General features: G+C 37.8%; 1 protein-coding gene across 1 annotated transcript in view; it reads right to left on the bottom strand.

Annotated features, from left to right (window-relative positions):
• SLC9C2 (solute carrier family 9 member C2 (putative)) overlaps nucleotides 1-17,646 on the bottom strand; it is a 272,343-nt gene that overhangs the window by 128,080 nt on the left and 126,617 nt on the right. Inside the window, exons 26-28 of the mRNA XM_049715795.1 lie at nucleotides 6,571-6,669; nucleotides 4,265-4,432; nucleotides 3,079-3,210 (exon numbers count right to left, since the gene is read on the bottom strand). Of these exons, the coding sequence (XP_049571752.1) occupies nucleotides 3,079-3,210; nucleotides 4,265-4,432; nucleotides 6,571-6,669 (399 nt within the window). The remainder of the gene's footprint in view (nucleotides 1-3,078; nucleotides 3,211-4,264; nucleotides 4,433-6,570; nucleotides 6,670-17,646) is intronic.

Here is a 17,646-nt window from a genome sequence, read left to right as displayed (position 1 = left end):
GTGAATTTTTTAAAAATGAAAGGACATTCACCTTATTATTGAGTTAAGTCTCACTCCATAGAGTTTCAACTTTTGGGTCCCAATTCTCTCCTCTGGAGTTTCAAAGTAGACTCTAAACTTGTCCTACTGCTCATGAAGAGGCAAAGCAAAAGGAAAAGAATCTACATCTCCTTACCCTTCTGTTAAAGTTTTTCTGAAAAATATTATTGCCACATAGTAAAAGACTGACTGCCTTAGCATGATGTGCTAATTTTTTAAGACAATTTTTTAGAGTAGTTTTAGATTCACAGCAAAACTGAGAGGAAGGTACAGAGATTTCTCATAACCCCTGCCCTTATACATGCATAGCCTCCCCTATTATCAACATTCTCCATCAGAGTGGTACATTTATTACAACCGCTGAATCTACACTGATACACATAATCACCCAAAGTCCATAGTTTGCATTAGGTTTCACTGTTGATGTTGTACATTCTATGGGTTTGGACAAATGTATAAAGACAGGTATCCATCATACATGTATCGTAGAGTATTTTCATTGCCTTAAAAATCCTCTGTGCTCTACCTGTTCATGCCTCCTCACCCCAACTCCTAGCAACCATTGATCTTTTTATTGTCTTCATAGTTTTGCCTTTTCCAGAAAGTCCTATTGTTGGAACCATAGAGTATGTAGCCTTTTCAGATGGCTTCTTTCACTTAGTAATATGCATTTAAATTTCTTCCATGTCTTTTTCATGGCTTAATAACTCATTTCTTTTTAGCACTGAATAATATTCCAGTCTGGAAGTACCACAGTTTATCCATTCATCTACTGAAAAACATCTTGGTTGATCGCTTCCAAGTTTTGGCAATTATGAATAAGGTATTATAAACATTTGTGTGTAGGTTTTTCATAAACAAAACAAACAGAAAACCTACAGAATGGGAGAAAATATTTGCAAATGATGTAACTGACAAGGGATTAATCTCCAAAATATACAAACAGCTCACACAGCTCAATATCAAAAAAACAAACAAACAAATCAAAAAATGGGCAGAAGACCTAAACAGACATTTCTCCAAAGAAAACATGCAGATGGCCAAAAGGTACATGAAAAGATGCTCAACATCGCTAATTATTAGAGAAGTGCAAATCAAAACTACAATGAGGTATCACCTCACACTGGTCAGAATGGCCATCATCAAAAAGTCTACAAATAATAAATGCTGGAGAGGGTGTGGAGAAAAGGGAACCCTCCTATGCTGTTGGTGGGAATGTAAATTGATGCAGCCACTGTGGAGAACAGTATGGAGGTTCCTTAAAAAACTAAAAACGAGCTACCATATGATCCTGCAATCACATTCTTGGGCATATATCCAGAGAATACCATAATTTGAAAAGATATATGCACCCCAGTGTTCACTGCAGCACTATTTACAATAGCCAAGACATGGAAGCAACCTAAATGTCCATCAACAGATGAATGGATAAAGAAGATGTGGTATATATATTCAATGGAATATTATTCAGCCATAAAAAAGAATGAAATAATGCCATTTGCAGCAACAATGGATTGACCTAGAGATTATCATACTAAGTGAAGTAAGCCAGATAAAGACAAATATCATATGACATCACTTGTATGTGGAATCTAAAAAAAACGATGATACAAATAAGCTTATATACAAAACAGAAATAGACCCACAGACACAGAAAACAAACTTATGGTTACCAAAGGGGAAAGAGAGGGGAGGAATAAACATATACACACTAATATATATAAAATACACACTACTATATATAAAATAGACAGACAGCAAGGATCTACTGTATAGCACAGGGAACTATACTCAATATTTTGTAATAATATATAAGGAAAAAGTATATATATATATATATATAACAGAATCACTTTGCTGTACACCTGAAACTAACAGAACACTGTAAATCAAATATACTTCAGTTTTTAAAAAAATCCATGTGTAGGTTTTTGTGTGGACATAAGTTTTGAACTCCTTTGGGTAAATATCAAAGAGAGTGATTGCTGGGTCATATGGCAAGAGTATGTTAGTTTTGTAAGAAACCGCCAAACTGTCTTCCAAAGTGGCTATGTACCATTTCGCATTCTCACCAGCAATGAATGAGAGTTCCTGTTGCTCCATACCCTTGCCAGCATGTGGTGTTGTCAGTGTTCCAAATATTGGCGAATTAATAGGTTTGTAGTGGTATCCCATTGTTGTTTTAACTTGCATTTCCCTGATGACATAGGACGTGGAGCATCTTTTCCTATGTTTATTTGCCATTTGTATATCTTCTTTGATAAGGTGTCTGTTATGATCTTTGGCCCATTTTTTAATCAGGCTGTTTTTTTTCCCTACTGTTGAGTTTTAAAAGCTCTTCGTATATTCTGGATAATAGTTCTTTATCTGATGTGTCTTTTGCAAATATTTTCTCCCAGTCTGTGGCTTCTCTTCTCATTCTCCTGAGACATGCTAATTTTTTAACCCAATATTTATATTCATATATATATATATATATATATATATATCTCACAATTCAATGAATATTGTTGAACTTCAGGTCTGTCACTTCTCCAGTTGCTGACTCATGGTAGGGGCTCAAAAAATTACTAAATGGGATGTAAATATGGGGTTGTAAATTGTGCAGTCCAAGAACAGACTTGAACCACTACTTTCTGGAGAGAAAGTTCATAGATGAGGCTTAGTAAACTCAGTAAAAATTTGAAAAGGCAGGAGATTTATATTAATGTAGGTAGATAGAGTAGACTATAATAAACACCAGACAATGCTCATTAACGCATTCTAATTAATGCTATGCTTGATTCTTGGGGATCTACCTATTTAAGATTTGCTGACTTTATTATTTTTAAGGGATGACTGCAGGTAGCCTGGGAAAATCAGCTGTCACAAGGGGACTGATGACCTATAGGAAGTCAGGATAAGCGAGTGATGAGGACTCTGAAGTATTACTTTGAAAGATCAGACACACCTTCCTTTCTTTGTCTCCAAAATATGAAATGCATTTTGTAAAAAATACAGTAAATAAAATTTCATTCATATTTTAATCATGCAACTTACCTCATCAATGAGACTTGATTCAAAATACTGATAGGCAATACTGAGAGCAAGCTTCAGCCATATTTTATATTCCAGGGATGGCCAGAAGACATCAAAGCCTTCATATAAATCCTCCAGGGAGATAAAGCAAGCCTGAAATGACAAGGTATCAAACAGTATGCTTGATTTGAAACTAAATTACAAGACCATCAGAAAAAAAAAAAATGCCTGTAGATTTCATCTTCACCTAACCTCCTAGAAAAAACTATCAACTCTAGTATAGTAATTATGATACTCTGCCGTTTAAGCATAAGATGATAGAATGTACAGTCCAATTAAAGCTATAGACTTAAAAACAGGCCAGGAAACTTTATACCAATCAATAGGTAGGATAATCATGAGCCCAAGATTAAGGAACTAAGCCACATAAACTTATCTATTTTTATTGTCACAGTAGGTCACGTTGGCTCATTCATAGTATTTGTTTCCAGCAAAGTGACAATCCAAATAAGGAAGACAACTCTTTCAGAACTCACTGAAGTTCATTTACCTGAAATTCAGTGAATTCAATTCAGCCTTGTGAATACATTCATGCCTTCTATCCTCTTCCAAAAATGAAATGGTATGAAACTGATAAGGTGACATTCCTTTCTGTTTGTCACACTCCTAAGACTCTGGACACTGCTCTGTTGCATCTATCAGTCCCAAAAGCTTGAAAATTTTTTGTAAGTGGGAACTTTCACTAATTTCAATTTGAATCGCCCACAGCTAGTGCAATATCAGGCCATTTATTTGTTAAATAAACTTCTTATTTAGCAAGTGAAAAATGGAAGACAGAGGGTTGAAACACAAGTATACTTTAAAAACACCACTCTCATTATGGTGGCCATTTATTGAGCATCTAAACATGCCAGGCATTTTACATATATATTTTCCTTATCTTCATAACATCAAAAGTTAGATATTTTCTCTTTTAATAAAAAAAACTGGCATAGTCTCCTTGGTTAAAATATCAGCCTCCAGATCCCATAGCAGATGTGAGACACTAAACTGGCCTCTCTCAGCTAGTCTACACCTGCTTCACAGTAGCTGGTTGGGTGACTAAATAAGATATCAGAACCCAGAGGAACAAAGATGCTGGCACTCCTTATTGACTTGAGGAAGAATTAACTAACAACTCACAATATATACTGAACCAGTTTCTTACCTGTAAAATAGTTTCACAGATGGCAGTATATTCAATTTCACACTTAAGCAGACAGCTCAACTCTCCAATTATGTCTCCACTAGTACAGTACTCTGTAAACCTGGTCGCGGACTCTCTATCAGCCCTTAGGCTCCTGTCTATTCCAAAGGTAGGAGGTGAACTCTGCAGCTGCAAAGGGGAAAAAATTGTGCCAAGGGAAATATAAAATTAAAAGCCCTTGACCAAACCCCAGGAGCTCCCAGTTTTTCTTGCAATTATTACAATGGAAGGAAAACATTCTTTATGAATCCTTTCAGGTGTAAAGGAGGAATTAGGCTTCACAAGAATCATGGTTTCTTTCACATTTCAACTCTCCAAGGCAAGATTGTTTCTAATTTTTAGCTTTACAGATGACCCCTATTTACCTCCCTTGTATAAAAATTCTACCAAAAGTAGTCATTGCAGTCTGCCACTAATGCCACTCTATTAGATATTAGCATAATATCTATTAGATATTCTTAGCATAATAGGCTAGTGTCTCAGGTGGAAAAAACTTCTGGTTGCATGGATGCATAAATCGGATATCATGAATTAATATGCCTCCAAACCAAGCCGTGATTTCAGTAGAAGCCTTGCTTCCCTGAAGATGCTTAAGAATAATTACCATGAGACATTAACAGGAAAAGGTTTTAGGATGAACACAGGATGGTTGGGTTACTTCAGGAAAAGAACTGGTATGTGTAGGTGGGGGTAAAGAAAGGTATCAGATTTCAGGAGGAAGATGCGGGAATCAACCAGAAGGATTACACAACTTTCCAGAAAGTTTAGCTGTAAATATCAAAGAGGAAAGCTACTGTTCAAGACACAGGAAACGGAAAAAAGGTCACTGAAGGAGTTGCTATGAAAACTGTACCCTCTCCTGGTGATTATCATTCAAACTTTCAGAGGCATTCATGCTTCCAAAGGACTTGATTTTTTTAAATTTAATTTTGAATGCAATTCAAAGGCCTTTTGAGTAATCAAGAATGTCTCTGCTTTTTTGCAAACCAAGGAAAGGGGATAACATCTGTGGTAAGCAGAATTCTAAAGAAATCCTTCCAAGATTCCTGTCTCTTTGCTATTCAATCAAACATTTATCTATGAACTGCTGTGAAGGGATTTTGCAGATAGAATTCAGGATACTGCTAATCAGCTAAACTTAAAGAGATGATTCTGGATTATCCTGTTGGGCCCAATGTAATCACATGAGCCCTCAAAAGCAAAAGGGGGAATAGCTGTCAAAGATTGGTGGCGGGGGGGCGGGTGGTGGTGGTGGAAATGAATTGATTTCTCTGTCCATTAGTTTTCCACCTTACATGAGGTTGATGTAAGGATTCAATGTCATAACATATTGCCATTCTCGACCACCCTTTTAAATGTCACAATTAGCCATCTTCATCTCTCCATCACCGCTAACATACTATATATTTAACTTAGGTATTTTGTCCATTGTCCCATCTCCTTCTATGCCTCTACTAGAAATTAAACTCTAAGAAGACAGCGATTTTTGTTTTTGTCGATTCTATGCCTAGAATGAGCAGTGCCTGCTGCATGATAGTAATGAAGTAAATATTTGTTGAATGAATGAGTGAATGGATGAATGGAAAGTGCCTGACACTTAATAAACTCTATACATGTGTTAGTATTTATTATAATAGTTTATTTCCATGATTAATTTTGGTATTTTTAAGGTCTGAAACACCCATTCCAAAAATAGAAAGCCAAATATATTATTTGCACTGTAATAAGGGTTTGTCACTTGTAACTGTCATCTAGGATCTAGGAATTATGTTGGTCATAGCTAGGGCTCACCCATGGATTCAGCTACTAGTATTCAGTTTCTAAAGGATTCTTGTCCCTATCATTCTACTGACACCAAAAGCCTCCTACTGGTTAAAAATTGTATGATTTTCATCCTATCTGACCTCTGGGAGAATCTGATGTTGTGGTCTATTTCCTCATTCTTGACACTCATTTCCTTTAGGTGAGTAACCCAACCACTCCAAGTTTGGGTTCCTTATCTGAACGTCGAAAAGACTGTTCCTCCCAGGACTGTTGTGAGGAATAAATAATAATTATGAAAGCATTTTGTAAGATGGGAAGCACCTTTCGGATGGTGGGTATTATAATTATCTCTCAGCTGTAGTGTTCACTCTGAACAGAAATGGTTTCATCTGGAAAACAAATTATGTTAAAAATTTCAAAATATCTTAGTTCCTAAATTTCTCCTTATGTGATAATTACGTATTTCAAAGTACATTTTCAGTAAATAATAAATAATCCCTTACGATCGCCATTCCTGAAATAATTAAGTAGATTCCTTGTGGCATTTCACCTTCTTTACAAATGACATCTCCATAGTCAAAACAGGCAAGTTTGGCTCTTTCCTGAAAGAAAAAAAAAAAAAAGAAGAAAAGAAAAGGAAAGAAAAAGAGAATTAACACAAATCTTTACAGTCTACTTCTCTAAATAGAAATAAATTTAAAAGCATAAAAACAAACTATATTCTCTGGTTTCTTAATGAATTACAACATTTTTGCATACCTCATTAAATTTTAGGTAAAAAAGGGACAAGGAAGCAAATTGTAGACTTTTGCTTAGGACCTAGCAGAGTGGTAGAAACACCCAATAAATGCTAGGTTGGATAATGGTTACAATAAAGTGTAATAATTCTGATCAGGAGACAGGGGCATGGCACTCTGGGAAAAAAATTCAGAAAGGTCACAGGACCCTGTCTTGGGTGTCCAGGGGAGACTACACAGAGGAAGGAACAGCTAAGCTGAGACCTGAAGGAAGAGTAACAGATAGCCAGGATACGATGAGTTGATGACCATTTACGGCAGAGGATTCAGTTTAAGCAAAGACCCAGAAGTAAACAGAATAACTGCACTGGGGGTAATCACAGAAGATTCAATACATCTCAGGCAGGCAAGGAGGGGTGGAGACCGGGGCTGAGTTATCCATTAGGCATCAATAGGCACAGTGTCCAGGGTTCACAATACTTTTCGGGATTTACAACAATGTTTTAGTTTCTTTTAAAATCAGAAGAAAATAAAAGAACTTTTAGGTAGAGTAAAATGTCTTAATACTAAAACATCTAATACTAATATATTCATCTTTATACTAACACGATCATAAAGTATAATTTTTTTAGTGCTTTTTTACGGAGGAAAAGGCAGAAGTGCCTGGGGCCCAGCAAAGTCATATTGCAGCCCAGGTGGAGGCAGGACTGGAGAGGTGAGCCGAAGCCAGGTCTCCAAGGGGCTCACAAGCACGGTAAAAAGTCTGGGCTTTTCCCAAAACCAGGGGGTAGCCACTAAAAGGTTTGTAACAGGAGAATTATGGTGACAGATTTGCATTTTACAAAGATGTGTGGGAAACATACTTTTAAGTCATGCATAGTAGTTATCTCGAAGTGTGGGGTGGGGAGTGAAAGGTTTTCACTTTTCGCTTCTGATTTATTTTACAGTGTAGAAATAAACATGCATGACTTCACAATATTTTTTTTAAAAGCTCACCTAAAGCCAATTATCCCCCTTATGTATTATTCAGACCTTGTTTTTTTTTTTTTTGGCAGGTGCCATTCTTTTTTTTTTTAATACAGCAAGTTTTCATTAGTTATCGTTTTTTTAAACATCTTTATTGCAGTATATTTGCTTTAGAGTGTTGTGTTAGTTTCTGCTGTATAAAAAAGGGAATCAGTAATATACATACATATATCCCCATATCCCCTCCCTCTTGCGTCTCCCTCCCACCCTCCTTATCCCACCCCTCTAGGTGGTCACAAAGCACTGAGCTGATCTCCCCGTGTGATGCAGCTGCTTCCCACTAGCTATCTATTTCATATTTGGTAGTGTATACATGTCAATGCTACTCTTTCACTTCGTCCCATCTTACCCTACCCCCTCCCCCTGTCCTCAGGTCCATTCTTTATGTCTGTGTCTTTATTCCTGTCCTGTCTAGGTTCATGAGAACCATTTTTTTTTTTTAGATTCCATATATATGTGTTAGCACATGGTATTTGTTTTTCTCTTTCTGACTTACTTCACTCTGTATGACAGACTCTAGGTCCATCCACCTCACTACAAATAACTCAATTTCATTTCTTTTTATGGCTGAGTGATATTCCACTGTATATATGTGCCACATCCTCTTTATCCATTCATCTGTTGATGGACAGTTAGGTTGCTTCCATGTTCTGGCTAATGTAAATAGTGCTGCAATGAACACTGTGGTACATGACCCGTTTTTTAAAAATTTATTTATTAACATCTTTATTGGAGTAAAATTGCTTTACAATGGTGTGTTAGTTTCTGCTGTTATAACAAAGTGAATCAGCTATACATAAACGTATATCGCCGTATCTCCTCGCTCTTGCGTCTTCTTCCTACCCTCCCTATCCCACCCCTCTAGGTGGCATGACCCTTTATAATTATGGTTTTCTCAGGGTATATGCCCAGCAGTGGGATTGTTGGGTCATATGGTAGTTCTATTTGTAGTTTTTTAAGGAACCTCCATACTGTTTTCCACAGTGGCTGTATCAATTTACATTCCCACCAACAGTGCAAGAGGGTTCCCTTTTCTCCACACCCTCTTCAGAATTTACTGTTTGTAGAATTTTTGATGATGGCCATTCTGACCAGTGGGAGGTGATACCTCACTGTAGTTTTGATTTGCATTTCTCTAATGATTACCGATGTCAAGCATCTTTTCATCTGTTTATTGGCAATCTGTATATCTTCTTTGGAGAAATGTCTATTTAGGTCTTCTGACCATTTTTGGATTGGGTTGCTTGTTTTTTTGATATTGAGCTGCATGAGCTGCTTGTATATTTCGGAGATTAATCCTTTGTCAGTTGCTTCGTTTGCAAATATTTTCTCCCATTCTGAGGGTTGTCTTTTCGCCTTGTTTACGGTTTGTTTGCTGTGCAAAAGCTTTGAAGTTTCATTAGGCCCAATTTATTTTTGTTTTTATTTCCATTTCTCTAGGAGGTGGGTCAAAAAGAATCTTGCTGTGATTTATGTCACAGAGTTCCGCCTATGTTTTCCTCTAAGAGTTTTATAGTGTCTGGCCTTTCCTTTAGGTCTTTAATCCATTTTGAGTTTCATTTTGTGTATGGTGTTAGGAAGTGTTCTAATTTCATTCTTTTACATGTAGCTGTCCAGTTTTCCCAGCACCACTTACTGAACAGGCTTTCTTTTCTCCATTGTATACTCTTGCCTCCTTTATCAAAGATAACGTGACCATATATGCGGGGGTTTATTTCTCGGCTTCTATCCTGTTCCATTGATCTATATTTCTGTTTTCGTGCCAGTACCATACTGTCTTGATTACTGTAGCTTTGTAGTATAGTGTGAAGTCAAGGAGCCTGATTCCTCCAGCTCCGTTTTTCTTTCTCAAGACTGCTTTGATCATTCAGGGTCTTTTGCATTTCCATACAAATTGTGCAATTTTTTGCTCTAGTTCTGTGAAAAATGCCATTGGTAGTTTGATAGGATTGCATTGAATCCGTAGATTGCTTTGGGTAGTACAGTCATTTTCACAATGTTGATTCTTACAATCCAAGAACATAGTATATCTCTCCATCTGTTTGCATCAACTTTAATTTCCCTCATCAGTGTCTTATAGTTTTCTGCATATAGGTCTTTTGTCTCCTTAGGTAGGTTATTCCTAGGTATTTTATTCTTTTTGTTGCAATGGTAAATGGGAGTGTTTCCTTAATTTCTCTTTCAGATTTTTCATCGTTAGTGTTTAGGAATGCAAGAGATTTCAGTGCATTAATTTTGTACCTGCTACTCTACCAAATTCATTGATTAGCTCTAGTAGTTTTCTGGTAGCATCTTTATGATTCTCTATGTGTAGTATCATGTCATCTGCAAACAGTGACAGTTTTACTTCTTCTTTACTTATTTAGATTCCTTTTCTTTCTTTTTCTTCTCTGATTGCCATAGCTAAAACTTCCAAACTATGTTGAATAATAGTCGTGAGAGTGAGCAACCTTGTCTTGCTCCTAATCTTAGAGGAAATGGCTTCTGTTTTTCACCATTGAGAGTGATGTTGGCTGTGGGTTTGTCATATATGCCTTTATTATGTTCAGGTAGGTTCCCTCTATGCCTACTTTCTGGAGAGTTTTTACCATAAATGGGTGCTGAATTTTGTTGAAAGCTTTTTCTGCATGTATTGAGATTATCATATGATTTTTATTCAATTTGTTAATATGGTGTATCACATTGATTGATTTGCATATATTAAAGAATCCTTGCATCCCTGGGATAAACCCCACTTGATCATGGTGTATGATCCTTTTAATGTGCTGTTGGATTCTGTTTGCTAGTATTTTGTTGAGGATTTTTGGATCAATGTTCATCAGTGATATTGGCCTGTAGTTTTCTTTTTTTGTAACACCTCTGTCTGGTTTTGGTATCAGGGTGATGGTGGCCTCATAGAATGAGTTTGTGAGTGTTCATCCCTCTGCTATACTTTGGAATAGTTTCAGAAGGATAGGTGTCAGCTCTTCTATAAATGTCTGATAGAATTTGCCTGTGAAGCCATCTGGTCCTGGGCTTTTGTTTGTGGGAAGATTTTTAATCACAGCTTCAATTTCAGTGAAATGGAAATTTCAATTGAAAATTCAATTTCAGTGTGACTGGTCTGTTTATGTTTCCTATTTCTTCCTGGTTCAGTCTCAGAAGGTTGTGGTTTACTAAGAATTTGTCTATTTCTTTCACGTTGTCCATTTTATTGGCATATTGTTGCTTGCAGCAATCTCTCATGATCATTCATATTTCTGCAGTGCAGTCGTTACTTCTCATTTTTCATTTCTAATTCTGTTGATTTGAGTCTTCTCCCTTTTTTTCTTGATGAGTCTGACTAATGGTTTATCAATTTTGTTTACCTTCTCAGAGAACCAGCTTTTAGTTTTGTTGATCTTTTCTACTGTTTCCTTCATTTCTTTTTCATTTATATCTGATCTGATCTTTATGATTTCTTTCCTTCTGCTAACTTTGGGGTTTTTTTTTGTTGTTGTTCCTCTTTCTCTAATTGCTTTAGGTGTAAGGTTAGGTTGTTTATTTGAGATGTTTCTTGTTTCTTGAGGTAGGATTGTGTTTCTAGAAACTTCCCTCTTAGAACTGCTTTTGCTGCCTCCCATCGGTTTTGGGTCATCGTGTTTTCATTGTCATATATTTCCAGGTATTTTTTGATTTCTTCTTTGATTTCCTCAGTGATCTCTTGGTTATTTAGTAGAATATTATTTAGCATCCATGTGTGTGTATTTTTTTACAGTTTTTTTCCTGTAATTGACGTCTAGTCTCATAGCGTTGTGGTCAGAAAAGATACTTGATAAGATTTCAATTTTCTTAAATTTACCAAGCCTTGATTTGTGACCCAAGATATGGTCTATCCTGGAGAATGTTCCATGGGCATTTGAGAAGAAAGTGTATTCTGTTTGTTTTCCAATGGAATGTCCTATAAATATCAATTAAGCTCATCTTGTTTAATGTCTTATTTAAAGCTTGTGTTTTCTTATTTATTTTCATTTTGGATAATCTTTCCATTGGTGAAAGTGGGGTGTGAAAGTCCCCTACCATTATTGTGTTACTGCTGATTTCCCCTTTTATGGCTGTTAGCATTTGCCTTATGTATTGAGATGCTCCTATGTTGGTTGCATAAATATTTACAATTGTTATAACTTCTTCATGGATTGATTCCTTGATCATTATGTAGTGTCCTTCTTTTTCTCTTGTAATAGTCTTTATTTTAAAGTCTATTTTGTCTGATATGAGTATTGCCACTCCAGCTTTCTTTTGATTTCCATTTGCATGGAATATCTTTTTCCATCCCCTCACTTTCAGTCTGTATGTGTCCCTAGGTCTGAAGTGGGTTTCTTGTAGATGGCATATACATGGGTCTTGTTTTTGTATCCATTCAGCAAGCCTGTGTCTTTTGGTGGGAGCATTTAATCCATTCACCTTTAAGGCAATTATCAATATGTATGTTCCTATGACCATTTTCTTCATTGCTTTGGGTTTGTTTTTGTAGGTCCTTTTCTTCTCTTGTGTTTCCCACTAAGAAGTTCCTTTACCATTTGTTGTAGAATTGGTTTGGTGGTGCTGAATTCTCTTAGCTTTTGCTTGTCTGTAAAGCTTTTGATTTCTCCATCAAATCTGAATGAGATCCTTGCCGGGTAGAGTAATCTTTGTTGTAGGTTCTTCCCTTTCATCACTTTAAATATATCGTGCCACTCCCTTCTCACTTGTATTGTTTCTGCTGAGAAATCAGCTGTTAATCTTATGGGAGTTCCCTTGTATGTTATTTGTCGTTCTTCCCTTGTGGCTCTTAATAATTTTGCTTTGCCTTTAATTTTTGCCAATTTGATTACTATGTGTCTCAGCGTGTTTCTCCTTGGATTTATCCTGCCTGGGACTCTCTGCACTTCCTGTACTTGGGTGCCTATTTCCTTTCCCACGTTCGGGAAGTTCTCGACGATAATCTCTTCAAATATTTTCTCGGGTCCTTTCTCTCTACTCCTTCTGGGATCCCTATAATGCAAATGTTGGTGCGTTTAATGTTGCGCCAGAGGTCTCTTAGGCTGTCTTCATTTCTTTTCATTGTTTTTTCTTTATTCTGTTCTGTGGCAGTGAATTCCACCATTCTGTCTTCCAGGTCAGTTATCCATCCTTCTGCCTCAGTTATTCTGCTATTGATTCCTTCTAGTGTATTTTTCATTTCAGTTATTGTATTGTTCATCTTTGTTTGTTTGTTCTTTAATTCTTCTAGGTGTTTGTTCTCTAATTCTTCTAGGTCTTTGTTAAACATTTCTTGCATCTTCTCGATCTTTGCCTCCATTCTTTTTCCGAGGTCCTGGATCATCTTTACTATCATTATTCTGAATTCTTTTTCTGGAAGGTTGCCTATCTCCACTTCATTTAGTTGTTTTTCTGGGGTTTTATCTTGTTCCTTCATCTGCTACATAGTCCTCTGCCTTTTCATTTTGTTTATCTTACTGTGAATGTGGTTTTTGTTCCACAGGCTGCAGGATTGTAGTTCTTCTTGCTTCTGCTGTCTTCCCTCTGGTGGATGAGGCTACCTAAGAGGCTTGTGCAAGCTTCCTGATGGGAGGGACTGGTGGTGGGTAGAGCTGGGTGTTGTTCTGGTGGGCAGAGCTCTGCAAAACTTTAATCTGCTTGTCTGCTGATGGGTGGGGCTGAGTTCCCTCCCTGTTGGTTGTTTGGCCTGATGCAACCCAACACTGGAGCCTACAGGCTCTTTGGTGGGGCTAATGGCAGACTCTGGGAGGGCTCACGCCAAGGAGTACATCCCAGAACTTCTGCTGTCAGTGTCCTTGTCCCAGCGGTGTGCCACAGCCATCCCCTGCCTCTGCAGGAGACCCTCCAACACTAGCAGGTAGGTCTTGTTCAGTCTCCTGTGGGGTCACTGCTCCTTCCCCCTGGGTCCTGATGTGCACACTACTTTGTGTGTGCCCTTCAAGAGTGGAGTCTCTGTTTCCCCCAGTCCCGTCGAAGTCCTGCAGTCAAATCCTGCTAGCCTTCAAAGTCTGATTCTCTAGGAACTCCTCCTCCCATTGCCAGCCCCCCAGGTTGGGAAGCCTGATGTGGGGCTCAGAACCTTCACTCCAGTGGGTGGACTTCTGTGGTATAATTGTTCTCCAGTTTGTGAGTCACCCACCCAGGTGTTATGGGATTTGATTTTATTGTGATTGCACCCCTCCTACCGTCTCACTGCAGCTTCTCCTTTGTCTTTGATGTGGGGCACCTTTTTTGGTGAGTTCCAGTGTCTTCTTGTCAATGATTGTTCAGCAGTTCGTTGTGATTCCGATGCTTTTGCAGGAGGGAGTGAGTGCACATCCTTCTACTCTGCCATCTTGAACCAATCTCCCAGGTGCCGTTCTGAAATCCTCCCTCTAGCTCTTTCAGACCTTTTTTTTTCAACTTTTGTCTTCAGGCTTATCTTTGTACACTATTACCTTTTTAATTAACCACATCAGTTCGAGGGTGAAAGAAGGGAGGAGTAGTGAAAATTAACTATTGTTGCTGTGATGGAGACCAAGACTGAAATCAATGTCTACAATGAGGGGTGTTTGTTTTATTTATTACAGGAATTTTAGTTATCCATGCAATCCCTGGGCTGTTCCTAATGAGAATAATGCCCATGTGCTCCCAATTCATCACATTTTTCTTTATCCTAGTGAAATCTGATTTAAATGGCTATTAAGAACCAACATATTAAGGAAAAGGGCCACTTAAAGAGTGAGCCGTATCTGTAAGTGGGTGGAGAGGGTCCGGCAGCTTTGCATTGGCATGGCAGGTTAAGGAGGAGAAGAAGGTTGTGCCCTGGATATATAGTCACCTCAGGTGTATGGAAACCATTAATTTCTGGAGTTCTCTCTCATTGTTTTTCCCATCCCTCCCCCATTCACTGCAGGATGGTCCATTAATTATACTTGTGAAAGTATTACCTATAAAGAACCCCAAATTCAAATTTTATTTTCAAGTTGGATATTTTAAAAAACTGAACAGGATGCAGATTGTAATAAACACCCTTTAGATACCTTCTTTCCAGTCCAGGCCCATCCCTCACCTCCCACCCTCATTTATTTGAGGTCTGTTTTCCAAACTACCCCCAATGGCCCCTGCCCGTCAGGTTTCCTCCCCCTCACAGCCACACTTGTACTTCCCAAAGCTGGAGATCTGGTTCAAGCTAAGTCAGTTGGATTTCTCCCTTAAGAATTTGAACTGAGGGACAAAGAGCCTGGGAGTTGAGAACTGAGTCATCATAGCCAAGTGCTACAGGAAGGGTCCACAAATTCCTACCACTGATATCCCAGAGCTGGCCTGATTCTCACCCTGCTCAAGGTTAGTCAACTGTTTCTTAGCTTCTGTATACCACCACGATATATTTTCAGTAAGCTTCCCTTTTGCTTAAACTAGTTCAAGTAGGGTTTTGTTACTTTCAACCAAAGAAGTCTTAATTTAACTAAATACGAAATCAATTTCAAAAGAAAAATTCAAATATTTCTGGCATGAAGAAAACACTAGTATGGCCTAAATGAAATCAGATATTCAAAGCTCAGTAGAAACTCTACTAGGATCGCTGTCTTTCTAGAAAACAAGGAAAATGTCCCCTCGTTATGAATAAACAGATGACATAAATCTCCATGACTAGACAACAAGGTACAGTACAACCAAATTTGTAGTAAAGCAAGTACTGTTTTTCATCACAGAGTTTTCCTGATTCCAAAAGTCTAACAGGTTTTAACAAGTTGACAAAAAAGTTATTATCCCTATAATTCATATAATAGCCACAAACTGGTGGTCCGTGAGTCACACCCAATCCACAGATATATTTTGTTTGGCTTGCACTGTATTTTTAAAATTCTGAACTTGTTACCAAGTTTTAAAATTTTGGAATTTTCACCTAAAAATTCAGATTTACGGATCCTCTTTTTAAAAAAACTGACCTCTACATTATTAAATCTAATAGTCAATTTTCAGTCTTCATCTTATTTGATCTCTCAGCCTCATTTGACATAGCTGATCACTTTCTCCTTGAAATATTTTCTTCACTTGGCTCTGGGGCACCATTCTTTTTTATTTTCCTCCTATGTGATAGATAATTCTTTTTTTCCCAGTTTTATTGAGATATAATTGACGTACAGCACTATATAAGTTTAAGGTGTACAGCATAATGACTTGACATACACATATTGCAAAATGATTACCACAATAAGTTTAGTTAACATACATCACCTCATATAGTTACAAAAAAATTTTTTCCTTGTGATAAGCACTTTAAGAATCTACTCTCTTAGCAGTTTTCAAACATACTATAAATATATAACTATGTAACTATAGTCATCATGTTGTATACCCAGTATTTATCTTATAACTTGGAAGTTTGTACCCTTTGACCCACTTCTTCAATTCACCCAGCTTCGTCTCCCCACCTCTGGTAAACATCAATCTGATCACTTTTTCTATCCTCAATTCTTTTTGCTAATTCTTCCTCATCTCCCCACCTCTAAATGTTGGATAGCTCAAGACTCGATCCTTGAATGTCTGTAATAATTCCTTAAATTATCAAGTTTCAAGACCTTAAATATCAGCTCTATGCTGACAACTCTGAAATGTCTTTCCCCAGTTTGGCCTCCCACCTGCCTTCCGGTCATGTATCTAACTGCCTACTTAGCAGTTCCACTTGGATGTCTAATAGCTTGCTCAAATTTAACCTCTTCAGAAGCAAATTCTTGTCCCTCCCCATATAAATCTTCTCTTCCCCATCCAAGTAAATGGTTACTCTATTTTCAGACTATTTTCTAATTTCAGACTAAAATCCTAGAAGTCATTCCTTCTCTCTAACACTCACTCCATCAACATCTATATGCTTTCTCTTCAAAACCTATCAAGGGGGCTTCCCTGGTGGCGCAGTGGTTGAGAGTTCGCCTGCCAATGCAGGGGACACGGGTTCGTGCCCCAGTCTGGGAAGATCCCACGTGCCGCGGAGCGGCTGGGCCCGTGAGCCATGGCTGCTGGGCCTGTGTGTCTGGAGCCTGTGCTCCGCAACGGGAGAGGCCACAACAGTGAGAGGCCCGCATACCAAAAAAAAAAAAAAAAAAAAAAACCTATCAAGAGTCTGACCATTTCTCACCACTTTCACTCATCCAAGCCACTGTCATCTCTTGCCTACATTATTGTAATCACCTCCTAACTGGATTCCCTGGCTTGCTCTTGACCCCTTATAGCCTGTTCTCAACACATCAACAAATGATCGTTTCTAAGTATAAGTTAGATCATGTCTCTTCAAAACCTTTCAATCTGTTTCCATTTAATTCAGAGTAAAAGCCAAAGTCCTTACAATGACCTACAAAGTTCTACAAACTCAGGCTCTCCACAACTGCTTAGGCTTCATCTCCTCCCTCCATCATTGGTTCGGCCACAGGGGCCTTTGTGATGTTCCTTGAACACAACACACCTCAGGGCATTGCACTTGCCTTCTCCTGGGTATCTCTATGGCATGCCCCCACACTTATTTCAGATCTCTTTCCAAAGGAAACTTATTAGCGCAGTCTTCCCTAACCACCCCTATAAAATAGCTGCCTAACTATATTCCCTTTTTTCACCTTTTCTCCATATAGCATTTGTCACCATCTGACAGACTATACATTTATTCGTGGATGTGTTTATTGTCAATCTCTATCCATATAATACAAAGTCCATGAAAGCCGGAACTTATTTATTTTGTTCACTGCCATAACCCCAAACCTAGAACACAGAGGCTAAGATGGAATTGGTAATAATCAGGTAACATAGATAACTCATCCTAAGCAGATACGCAATTATAAAAAA

The sequence above is a fragment of the Orcinus orca genome, chromosome 1 (genome assembly GCF_937001465.1).
Source record: "Orcinus orca chromosome 1, mOrcOrc1.1, whole genome shotgun sequence".
Taxonomy (NCBI): Eukaryota; Metazoa; Chordata; class Mammalia; order Artiodactyla; family Delphinidae; genus Orcinus; species Orcinus orca.
This window is presented reverse-complemented; position numbering and strand designations above follow the sequence as displayed.